General features: G+C 45.7%; 1 protein-coding gene across 2 annotated transcripts in view; it reads right to left on the reverse strand.

Moving 5' to 3' along the window:
• The window catches only part of ATXN7 (ataxin 7), a 139499-nt gene that overhangs the window by 21265 nt on the left and 105362 nt on the right, over positions 1–12872 (reverse strand). Inside the window, exons 11-16 of one of the 2 annotated variants that reach the window (XM_081524522.1) lie at positions 10414–11404; positions 3501–3588; positions 3380–3414; positions 2787–2885; positions 2089–2241; positions 1101–1252 (exon numbers count right to left, since the gene is read on the reverse strand). In XM_081524522.1, coding sequence (XP_081380648.1) covers positions 2811–2885; positions 3380–3414; positions 3501–3588; positions 10414–11404 — 1189 coding nt within the window. In that variant the 3' untranslated portion in view covers positions 1101–1252; positions 2089–2241; positions 2787–2810. Of the gene's footprint in view, positions 1–1100; positions 1253–2088; positions 2242–2786; positions 2886–3379; positions 3415–3500; positions 3589–5328; positions 11405–12872 lie in introns of those variants that run through there. The other variant, XM_081524523.1, reaches the window with a different exon arrangement.

Raw genomic sequence — 12872 nt, forward strand, 5'->3', positions numbered from 1 at the left:
ATTTGCCATGAAGTGATGGGACCAGATGACATGATCTTAGTTTTCTGAATGTTGAGCTTTAAGCCAACTTTTTCACTCTCCTCTTTCACTTTCATCAAGAGGCTCTTTAGTTCTTCTTCACTTTCTGCCATAAGGGTGGTGTCATCTGCATATCTGAGGTTATTGATATTTCTCCTGGAAATCTTGATTCCAGCTTGTGCTTCATCCAGCCCAGCGTTTCTCATGATGTACTCTGCATATAAGTTAAATAAGCAGGGTGACAATATACAGCCTTGACGTACTCCTTCTCCTATTTGGAACCAGTCTGTTGTTCCATGTCCAGTTCTAACTGTTGCTTCCTGACCTGCATACAGGTTTCTCAGGAGGCAGGTCAGGTGGGTACTGGTAAAACTCTATACTAGGTTTTTGAGGACTCGACTTTTCTTGAAATCCTCTGGCTTCAAGGCTCTTCTTTCATCTATACCTCAGGAACTTGGGGCCACGATGATGTCCACGGTTCCCTACCGCCTTGCTTCTCTGCTGGCCGTTAAGCTTCCCCCCTCTTTCAAAATGCCTTCTCTGTGAAGCTGCTCACTACCCAGCAGTCACTGTGCTCAGCACCCTGAGAACTCTAAGCCACCAAGTCCCGTTCATTCCAAACCTGAGCAGCTGGCTCTGACTCCCTCTCAACTCTAACGCCTCTGGGAAAGACAACCTGTACAGTGCCAGCTCACCTCCCGAGCCGTCACTCCAGTGCTATTTTCCTCCACGCCACTTCTATCCACCCTCAGGGTCTCACTCAGGACGCAGGAATCACAAACACCTCTGAACAGCCCTGCTTTTGAAAATGAAACCTGGACTGCCGCTTGGACCCTACTGTCCTACTCCTTTGTTTCCTGACCTAGTCGTGTGTCACTGTGCTAATTCTGGATCTGTCTTGGACACAGAGAGCCCTTCTTCATTACTGGCCATATAAAACTGAACATGGACTGTGCTCTGTAACTCTGAATGAATCACTTAACTGGTCTGATCGTAGACAAGTTATCTGGAAGGAGGATCATAAGACATAACAAGAGGGAAAGTGCAAATACAACATCTTTAGGGGGCCTGCATGGACTTACATGGCAGCTCCCCGTTCTTCCTTGAATACCCAGATGAGGCCGTCACTTAGGCACACTCATGTTTTTAATTCTTCAGCAGTCTCCCTGCCCAGGCCAGGGTCTAACTTTTCATCTCAATACTGATTCCAGTTATCCTGGAGAAAGCAGCAGAACTAAAAAAAAAAAAAAAAAAAACACCACCTAAGTGGGTGGATAGGGTTGATAAATAAGATAACTGTCTAAACTTCTAATTAAACCAACTCAACTGCATCCTTCTCTGCCTTCCCTAATGTCTCTGGTACTGCCTCTGTTTGTCTTCACCAAAACACTCTCTTTTCCAGGGTTTCATTTTGGGCTGTCTTCTCTCTCTGGCCATGGAGCATGGGCTTCAAGTTTGTGAAATCTTGGAAAAAGAACATAGAAGGTGGGGTGCTCGTGCCTCTGTCAGAGAGAAGCTATGGTTTCTTTCATGTGATCCTGAGAATCCATAGAAAGAAAAAAAAAAGATTAAGAACTGCTGATCTGACAGACCTGAATTCCAAGGCTGGCACTGTGGGACAGAGACACTTGGCTTTTAAGAAGCTGCTCCTCAGTAGGCACAGCAGCACTGAAATACGTACTTTGTTAGGGGTTTTGAGAGAGAGAAGGGATGCGAAGTGCTCACCACCACATCTGGGGCATCAGGCCTCCAACTTGATGAGCATTATTTTAACTAACTAATAACAAGTCAGATTGCTACCTATTTCTCCTAGGTGAACTCATCCACTCTTAGTGAAAGGCAACCCTCCAATTCTATTTTATGCTCAAATCTGTCTCTTAACCTCCAGACTGTACATATATAGCCACTGGGTATTACACAGGCAACTCAGATTCATTGCAGTGTTTTTCTTCTCTATCAGCACAGCATGTATTTCATTTAACGCTCAACCAACCTGGCCAAGCCAGAAATCTCTAAATTACCTCAGCTTCCCTCTTCCCCATATGAGACCTCAAAATCTGTTAGTGTTACCTTTAAAAGATCTCTGGAATAAGTTTCCACTTTATCCACATGGTCACTGTCTTAGTTGAGAAACTTAATAGCTGTTACCTGGATCACTACAACAGCTTTATCAATTATTTTTGTCCCAAGGTCCTCACCTGCCCCTTCTGACCTGGGAGGGTCCTGTGTGGCAGAGATTAAAATATACACATTAGACTCATTTAATAAGTCCCACTCGCAATAGGAGCAAGAGTTTCTTACGAGAAAGAGAACCGAGAAAGCAGACAGTGGAGTCAGAAGGCGGAGGACCTGAAGTCTGATTTAGGGCCGAGTTTTATGAAGAGGACTTGAGGGGTGGAGAGTAAAGGCTAAAGATAGAGATTAGGCAAGAGTGAAAATATGAGAAAAAGGGAAAGAGGTTTAAGTGCTTCTTTGATTTTCCACAGTTGCCAGTACAGATGTGAATGGCTTTTACCTTTGGCAGCTACAATGTGCTAGGATTGGGCTGTGAAAATCTCTGGGCTCTGACAGTGACATCTGGTTAAATTGCATGCTCCTAAGGATGAAGGCCCCCTGACATGCAAGGTCCTGAGGAATCTGGTGCCATCTTCTCCAACCCTGTCGGCCCCCTGCCCTTTCAGCCAGCTTCACCCAGAGCCATCCTCCAGTCTATGTGTCTTCACACCTGTGCTGGCCCCCTTTGCTCCCTCTGCCTAGAATGACCTCACCTGCCTTTCTGCCCGTCGATTCCCTCAGGTCAAGATCCAAAACTGCCAATCTTCCGCTCGGTGAACTGGGATAGTCTTCTGCTGTCCCCGGCAGGTTACCTGCAAGAGAACAGAAGTGAAAAAAGCATGAGGGGATGAGTGACTGAACCTTCTCCTGGGACGTTTAAGGGGGACATCCAAAGTGAAAGGAGTTATCTATAGGGAATTTATTAAGAATGAGTTTGAGTAGTCAGCTGATCTAAGGATGGAACGGAAGTCCAGGGAGCAGGGCAGTGGGGACTGAAGCCAGCCTGACTCCTTCCTGTAATTACTCACCTTTATTCCAGTCCACAAATCCATTGCTTCCCTTAGTCTTTTAAGTAATATTTGGAATTTGTAAGAATGGTTTGCAAATGGTAAAAATGGGCAAATTTCTAGAAATGAAAGATTATGCTGTGCCTAATACTAATACACTTGTATTGCCAGAGAGGAAAGTAGGTTAAAAAAAAAAAAAGAAAGAAAGAAAGAAACCAGACCCACTTGGGATACAAACTTACCTCTCTCCTCAATATTCCGTAATAACCTAAATGGGAAAAGAATTTGAAAAAGGATACCTGTATACATATAACTGAATCACTTTGCTGTACACCTGAAACAAACACAACATTGTTAATCAACTATACTCTAATATAAAATAAAAATTAAATACACACACACACACATACACAGACTTACCTGTAATCAAAACTGACCACATGCCATCAAATAATACAAATAGAATGAATGCATTTCTCAACCTATCGATTTCCTTCTGCTGACAAACCTACAGGGCAAGAATACAGTTGTGTTCACTGTTTACCCAGTTATTAATTTGCCCAAGAAGGGAAACATCTTAAGCTCTTAAAGTTTGTAGCTTGCATGGAAGGGAAGCTGAAGGAAGGGACTTTACAAGGGTGTCTGATGTTAAAAATGAAGAAGTGTCAGACTAGATCGGAAGAGGTTCAGGATCACAATGAGGCAGAAACATGTAAAATATTTCATGCAGCCAACCTTATTTATTGAGAAATCCTAGTTTTATTGCCCGTTAACATGTTTGTTCCACAAACTAATTTCTCATAAAGCAAAGCACAACTTTTCTTATAAATAGTATAAATTATTTTATTTACAGAACTTGTTACAAAACAAATAGACTATATATTTCTTCTCTTTTAAATATCCAAAGTAATCTTCTATCCCTTGACATTTGTTCATGTTCTATACAGCAGCCAACAAAAAGTCCAGCTGAGATGCTCTTGATTATGTGTACAAATGATCAAACTATTCACACATTTTAAACAGGAGATTGCTTTTATAACCAAGCTCAAAGGGAAAAAAAAAAAAAAGAAACCGGCAAAATGCTTTCAAGGCCCTACACTCACACTGACAGTATGTAGTGCTCATTTAAGTGATCTGAAAATGTAAAAGGTTTTACACAAAATGTAAAAATGATTATTTTTCTGCTAAACATAATGAAACTTTGAACAATCATTTTTCCAAAGCCCAACTTTTCCCCCCACCGCAGGACAGAATGAGAGACATTAAGAAATTCCTTGGCAACAGAACTCTTGCAGGAAGACAGCTGCCTTTATAAGTTACATTTTTTCAAATTATACATTTTTTTCAATGTTCTCAGAGGTACTCTGTATTATATTTTTGGAATACAAAATATTTTAAATATTCTATTTTAAACTCTGCATTTCATGAGTGAATAACAAAACGGACACGCTGTGTAAGTTGCTGGCTGACAGAAGATTTGTAACCCTTGGTGCCACTGGGCAATTCATTGCCAGTTGAATTCCTGTGAACCAAAAGGTCTTGATTTTAAAATATCTTATAAAATTACCAGCATTTGGTGGTTTTCAACTCCTCCCCTAAAATTTAAGTAACAATATTTAGGTGGAAAAAGCAAACTCCAAAAAAATTCAACTGAACATTCAAGTCTTTTTAAAGAATCTGTCTAAGCTTAAAACTAGGTTCAGGCACTTTCAGTTTTGTGTTTTTCCCATTAGTTTTAATCACGTCACATACTAACACCCGTGTGCTCGGGGCGCACACACACACTCACTCTCACACATAACAAAAGAAAAGCAGTGTGTCACTTGTTACATGTCGTCTACAGGGAAATCAAGCAACTAGGGAGAAGCAATGCCCACTTCATCTGCATGAATCCACTCCCGAGACACTGAAAGGGACAAAAGACTTTCACAGAACAGAGGCGTCCCTTACATGGTAAAGGAGGCAGGTCCTAGAACTATTGGCTTGGCAGTGAACCACTTCAAATTATAAAAAGGTATTTACTTTTATTAATTAATAAATAAATACTAGATGATCTCAATTGTACCAAAACAGGATATCAGAAAAAAAGACCTGTGCAAAAATACATATTTAAATATGTACAATTCATTTTTAACAAAATATGTCTTCTCAAATAGGGATACTTCCATATTTATAATAGAACAAGAAATTCCAAAATAAAGATACAAAAGTAGGTTTTTGTATAATTCTTTGTTCATCATTGCAGCACTTTTTCTTTTTTTGTAGGTTAAGAAAACTGCAGGAGTTGTCATGAAATTCTATCGGAAAGAATATAAAAATTATCTTGGTTTTAAATTGATACCAAAGTTTGTCTAGAAACAACCCAACCACTGCAAATTTGGTTTCTGCAAGTTAATTTAGTTCAAAAAAATACTTGTACTCCCGTGTTTTATATGGTCTTACTTGTTCATTATAATAAAAAGCAGTTGTAGGAGAAAATAAAAATATTTGAACAACAGTCTAAAATTTAATAGCACTGTTTAGAATAGGTCTGTTTGTGGCAGGCAGAGTCCAAAATGGCTAATTTCCTAATCCCGATGCTCTGTGTACTATCGGGAGACGACAATGAAATTAAAACCTCAATCTAAGAAATCAAAGGATCAAGACTCGCTTATCTAAATATCTACATTATTCTGAGTCAACTTTCTATCATGGGTCCTATTCACATCTTCTGGAACAACATGATCTGTCTACAATTCCATCACTAAAAGCAACTTTATTTATAACCATCAAGTCCCCTTGGCTCTGAAAATAAATTCTACCCATCCCCCATTGCACTTGTCACTGAGGAAACAGCTAGGTATGTTCTGATTTCCTCTTACCTCCTTCTCTCCCTCTCCTGGGATGAAAAACCAGACCGACCTCTCCTAACTACACCAAATGGGCCCATCTGTGCACTATTCTTACAAGCTCTCTTACAGTATCATTTTAAAAACATTACTAATTGATTGCATAATAACTGAACAAAATACTGTTCTCCCCTTCCTTTAAAAAAAAAGAATCAATATTTTACATCAAGTTATAGCTAAAGTATCTCCATAAACTTTGTTATCTTACATAATAATTCTGTAGCAATTCACATTATTAGGCTGGTAACCAAGTATTTATTCATTCTACATGTTGTTGACTGAAAATTCCCTGAATCTGAAGTTTGTAACCCAAGAATTGTAAGGAAAACAGATGCACTGATGGGCTCTGTCCCGGCTCTGCCTGCGGCCATGATCGGAGCCTTGGGAAATTTACCCTGTGGTTGGCAACTTCCTGTGTTCCTCTAAGTGAAATTGCCTGGTTCTCCTTTCAGGAGCTGCCGGTGGAATCAACTATTGAAAAGCTCCAGCTCATCCCCTCAAATTCAATGGCACCTTCTCAGGCAGAGATGCCTTAACCTATCAAACTCTTTCTCTGGGGGTTAAGTACTAGAAAAAACATTCTGGGTGGGCGGTGGGTGGGTGGGTGGTCTCTGAAACCCTCAGGAAGATCACAGGCATTCATCCCAAGAAAAGAGGTATGTCAACGAGCACCCTACCACCTCCGCATGGGCAGTGGTACCGTCACCTGCACCCCTCCCTGGGTGCCTGCTGCCCACCTCAATGGCATCCACAGAAACGTGTGCAGTGGCAGAATGTGGTGTGCAGATACACACAACATTGGGAGTGCTCCAAGCAGAAATTTACACTTAGTCCCAGGACAGTATCCAAAGAGGTTAAGGGTAACACAGAGTGCCTTGGAAACACTTAAGTATTCCAGTGACTTGGTGCGTGACAGATTATGCTGCATCCCAGTTAGTTCATGTCACAAAGGTAATTTTTAAAAACAGGCGCCTGGGCGGGACAACTGGCCTAATCGTATTGTTTAACATGAAAACAAAGGTTAAAAAAAAAAATCAATCTCTTTGGAAACTGTGGAAAATTTCCCCCCACAGTGATTTTTACCTGCCCCCCCTCACCAAAATTTGGCTTTCCGTTATCAAAATTGTCTGCATTTTTTTTTTTTAATTCACACAGAATTGCTTTTGTACCATGGAAAGTAAGCCCCTAAACTGGTGTATCCTTGCTCTCTGGCCATCAGTGGTTTTTAAACCAGTTCGTACATGAAAAACTTCTGACGGCTTCTGATCCCAAATTGCTTACAAAAGGTGGGTGAAAACACAGGAGGCTCTTTTATCATGGCGCCTCACGCTAACGTCCACACTCCGTTCCGGGCCCCTGATATGAACACCTAGCCACAGACTCCCTTCTCCAGGGGGCTGCTTGGGGTGCAGCTCTGCTTGTGCCCAGAGGTGTCTCCAGTTATGGTATCTGACTGCTGGAGAGGGACCTGGGACCCACAGATGCCAGGGTGAAGGAAGACCTAGGCAGGGAGAGGGAGGGAGGGAGGGAGAAAAGACTACAGTCACGCTCTAGCCAAGACACTTGCACCAGCCAACCTCCTCCAAGAGCGGCTGGGTAATATACTGCAGGTTCAACAACGAGACAGAAATTTCTCACAGATGGCAGCAAGCTGTCCAGACCACTCTAACACTGATAAAAGCAACCTGGTGGCTGGACTTGATCCAGTGTCCTTTAACGAGTGAGTACTCACTGCTACAGACAAAGCTTCAGGGGCATCCTCGTTAAAACAACAGCCCAGCAGATTTCTACCCTCGAGGCCCACAGGAGGCTGGGAAAACAGACTCAAAGGTGTCGTGGAATCCAGAGTGCTGAGTGGAGGTGTAACTTGTCATCAAAAGTGTCCACATTATTCCTCCCCGTGCTATTTCCAGCTGTCAGGGACAGGCCTTTGGCTTTCAAAAAAGAGGGGGCTGGGGAGACATCGAAAGGTAAGTAAGCGGCTGTCCCCAGCCCTGACCTGATTCTAAACAAGGTATTCCGAAGGCCACGCACCACTCATGTCTCCACTGCCCAGGCCGTGCCAGGAGCAGGCAGCTAGAGAACTTGGTTTTAGCTTTCAACAGTCTCCAACGACCTTGGACACAATCCTTCTAGGAGACTGGCTCTCAGAAAACAGTCCAGAAGAGATGCAGCCTGGGTTTCCAGCTTAGAGAAAAGGCTCACATGTTTGCCTTTTGGTTCTATTTACGGATGCCGCTTCCTTGAGGCTTTTCCAGGTTGTCAACTGAGACGTGAATAAGGTCAAATGGGCCAGCACACAGGTGTGAAAGCTCACACCCAAGGCAAAGGGGAGGCAGGGAGAGGGAACTCTGGCCTTCGCTGGCCTGCAGTGAGCTATTTTTAGGTCCTTGGTGGCAGAGCCCACAAATCCTTAGTGGCAGAGCCTACAAGTTGACTCAGGGGCTGGGTGGGCACTCAGCAATACCTCCCAGGCTCCCCAGCAGTTCCCCCTGATTCTGTTGTTGCAGGGACTCAAACCAGCCCAGTTATCTCTGCTCTAAAATCTGATCCATGGAGAAGAGCGAGCTCAGGCCCCTATTGGTCTAAGAGCAGACTTCTGTACAGCATTTTGGAGGCATGGGTCCCTTTGAAAGTCTGAAGAAAGCTACTGGTTCCCTCTTGCAGCTAAATGATCAGGGATGTAAAAATATGCAATACTTTTTTGGGCAGTTCATCCATCCTGCGATCTACAGCCATGACCCACACCCCCCGCATTTGTGTAGCATAACAGACAGTATTCCACTGCACAGAGAAAACCTTTCTCAAATACAAACATGACATGAAACTGCTTTTAAGGAAAAGAACCCAAACATAGGCTGTTTGTCCAAGGGGGATGTAGTCCTCCTCAGATGGTGGAAATGAGAGGTGGCAAACTGGTAGCTCCTGAGCCAAACTTAGCTGACACACATGTGGACGTCACCAGATCAAGACAAAATGAAAAAAACTACAGAGCTTTGGAAAATGGTGAAATTTCTCATGAAGGTTCAGATGCACAGTTTCTCTTTGAAATTAGAACAAGTTTCTGGGAGTCGCTGCTCTGTGCAGATGAGGCGCCCACTCCCCAGTTCTCCACAGATAGTCACCCTCGGCTACGCCCGCCCAGTCTCCACCTTGCCCCGACACTGGGGGCGGTCAGGTCTGCAGCGGCTTCTGCGTGAAGACAGCCTGCTCCGTGACAGGGGTGCGTGCAGTGGGACTTCCCTCCCAGAATTCACATGAATCGGGAAACTACGCTCAGAAGGGTGTTACTAAGGGATGGATTCTTACAGTGTTTGCAGTGCATTTTTATGCTTAACCATTAAACTACAAATAAGTTTTCACTTGTCCAGGAATCTTGTTCAAAGGCCCAAATGACACACAAATAGCCCATATGTATTTGTGGCTCAAAGAGAAGAACTAAAGCATTTGCTACTGAAATTCATGCGTCATTATTTTTCCCACACCTTTGGCGCTGAGTTTTCATTCACACATATACTGAAGGGAAACTTCTGTCTCATGAAGAAACTTCTTGGTATTTTCTGGACAAGTTCTAGTCTGACATTTATGTTCAGTTTTGAAGACGAGGAAGGGAAAACAAAACAAAACAAAAGAAAAAGAGCCTCCCATTTTAAAGCAGAGCTCTGAGGGGGACACTGCTGACATTCCTGCTTGTAAGCAAAGACAGAAAGTACCCTGCTGAATGAAATGACAAGATGAGAGAGGGGCTGGATAGAAGAAAGAGGAAGGTGGAGGAACTGGCCACAGGAGCAAACCGCAGCCGGAGAAGGAGTGCGGAAGAGACAAGACCCAGCCAGAGAAACCACGGGCAGTAATGAACCCGACGCCCGACAAGCCCTTTTCTAGAAATGGGTCACATTCAGGTTTCTTTTCAATCTGTTAACTTCAACAAGATATTAGTCTTCTGCTCTGCCATAGTTAAATTCTGTTTCCCTGCCTCCTTGGAAAACAGGGAGGAGAACACAGAGGGAGGGAATTAACAAGAAAACCTGAAATTCTTTGATGGGAAAAGTATTAACAGCCTTTTTCAAATTTAAATCATCCGTTTCTACATCAGCTTGATTTTCGCCCAAGTTTCTTCAGAAAAACGTATGAGAGGACCGCGCTCCAGGACAGGGAGGGCCCCACCGTCACGCAGGACGGTGTCCACCGCCCCATGCTGAAATGCACTTGGTGTGGCCTCCTTAGCCAGGAGCATCTTCCGAGTCATCAGAGAGTCCGGCAGAGAGGCGCCTGTGTGACCTTCATCTGGCCTTCAGCTTGGCCTTTTCTTAAAAGACACCATGAAGCCGGACACTTGCTTTTAGGCAAACCCACCAAACCGACCGCACAGATCTCTGAGTTGATCAACCATCTCAAGGGAGAGGCCACGGGCCTCCCCACGGGGCCCCCAGGCCCTGTCCTACCTGATGGAGGAGGGAACTGTTCGTCAGCCCCGGTGCCCCCGGGCTGGGGCCCGCGTGTTTTGCGTGGACGTTGTTCACGGCCGGCAGTTTGGCCACCTTGGTGGGCTTGCTGCTGCCGCCGCTGCTGTTGACGCCGCTCGAGCCAGGTGAGCACTTTCTTTTCTTTCCTAGGAGTTTGTCCAGAGGAGTGTGCGAGTGCGGGTAGGCGCCGTGGGAGTTGACGGGTAGCTCGCAGCCGGCCTGGTGCACGAAGGGGCCGAGGGAGAGTGTGGAATCGCCGCTGTTGACCATCACGCTCATCCTCTTGATGGACTCGCAGGGGCTCCCACTGGGGGTGCCCCGGTACCCCGGCTGCTCGTGCCGGCCCCCCACAGAGTTCGCTCGGCTGGCCACGCAGTTGAGGCTGAGGCCCGGGGCAGAGGCTACTGCTGCAGGGTGGGGAGGTCCAGAGTGAGCCACACAGTTTTTCCTAAAAGATTCCATGGAATGAGAAGAAGAGGACGAGGATGACGAGGAGGAGGACGAGGGAACTAACAGCGGGGAGCTGTTTTTGCGTTTCTTTCCTGAGCCGCCGCCGGCACTGCTACTGGCGTTGTGACAGTTCATGCTGTTACCAGAAGAATCCTTGGGCCGCAAAGACTTGCTGGATTTCAGCTTCTGAGGTTTCCGGGCCATGGGGGAGGAGGGCACGGAGGACAGGCCGGAGGGCGTGGAGGGGGAGGAGGAGGAGGAGGACACTTGTCTGGACTGCATACTGCTCACAGGGTCCACGGCCCCGGAGGCGGCGGGCTGCGCGTTCAGTGTGGTTCCGTGAGCTGGGACCGACTTACTGCTGGGGGAGACACAGGTAGACGAGAGCGGGACGGGGGAAGGTGACACGGTGGCTGCTGCCAGGTAGCTAACTCCACAGTGTGACGTCGGCACAGAGTTTGTCCGGTGAGGAACACGTGTGGACACGGGCGATGTGGTACTGGGAACGGGCGGGATCTTCCTGCAAAACAGAAGAGGGCGTGAGCCACGTCCACCATGGCCCTTCGTGGAAACTTTCAGAAGGAGACCTCCTTCGCCCCTGGCAGTGAATACACCCCTTGGTCAGAGGGATCGCTCCAAGATGCTGAGCCACAGGGAGTGTCCCTTCAAATTCTTCATGCTTTCCTGTGCTCTGAGAACACTGCCCTGTAAGGCCATGGGCTGGGGCCACAGGTTCACACCATACCCTTCCATCCAGCACCCCGAGTGTCCTGATTCTGGCTACTGGTCTTCCTTCAGTTCCTAAACCAGGTCATGACGCTAGACCTCATGTATGTTCTGCCTAAGACACTGTCACCCCCACTTCTGCTCATCCTTTAGTTTTGGCCCATCATCACTTTCTTAGGAAATACGACCTTCCTAACTTGCTTAGTTCCCACTCTGTCCCATTTCTAGACTTGGGAAGGCTCTGGTAGTTTTAAAAAGTGTGACTAAGGATCACTGTCCAGTGTCTCTGCAGATACAGCAATTCACAGCTGATTTACTACTGTCCATCCAGCACAGTGCCTAGAACACAAAGGCACTCAAACACTAAGAGAACTCAGAACAAATGGGGAAAAAGGAATGACACAGCTAGTTAGCAACAACCTCTAGGTCCCAGATGCTACCTGAAGAGCTGGGAAGCCCCCAGATCTCAGGGGATTTCTGGTCAGTGTTCTGACAGTGGATTCTGATAATACTATCTGGGTATCTATTCAAACAGTCAAACAAGGCACCCTTCCCACTTTTATTTTAGCTATGACTTTTAAAATCTGACAGCACCAAAATATCAAAAAACCCTATAGCATAATTAACACTTAGATAGCAAAACAGCAAATGGCCTGACTGGAAGTCAACTGCCAAGACTGCCCTGCCCCAAACTTCACGGGGCAGCTCTGGCCGATCCAACTGCCAGCAGTGCTCCTCAACCTTCAAGTGAGAGAGTTGGCCTAGATCGCTGCCAAACCTCTCTTGATGCTTTTTGAGAAGAACTACAGCTATTCATGAAAGGAATTAAATAACTGCAAGTGTTCACACCAGCCTTAAAACCCTCCTCCAGCAAGAGTGTGGCTCCTACTCTAAGTCTATGCTTCCCAATGTGGCTGCACGTCACAATCATCCGTGGCATTCAGGCCACACCAGGATCACAGGGGCGAGGTCCAGGCACTAGTAACTTCTAGCTCTCTCCAGATGCTGAGGTTGATTGAGAAGCTAGGCTTCTGTCCCCATGTTACTCACGAAGGATAAGCACTGACATTACAGGAGAGGCTTACCGGAAATGCTGAGTCCCTGGGCCCCACCCTAGAGCTCCTTCATCAGACTGTGTATTTCAGCAAGACCCCCAGGGCACTGGCACCTGCGAGAAGCCCTGACTGAAACTCAGTGCAGCGGCCCCTGCTCCCTGCGTGCAGTGGCGTCTCATGGCCACCAGGTGGCTTAGGACGACGGAG

The sequence above is a fragment of the Giraffa tippelskirchi genome, chromosome 9 (genome assembly GCF_054371585.1).
Source record: "Giraffa tippelskirchi isolate mGirTip1 chromosome 9, T2T-mGirTip1v1.2.pri, whole genome shotgun sequence".
In the NCBI taxonomy this organism is placed as follows: Eukaryota; Metazoa; Chordata; class Mammalia; order Artiodactyla; family Giraffidae; genus Giraffa; species Giraffa tippelskirchi.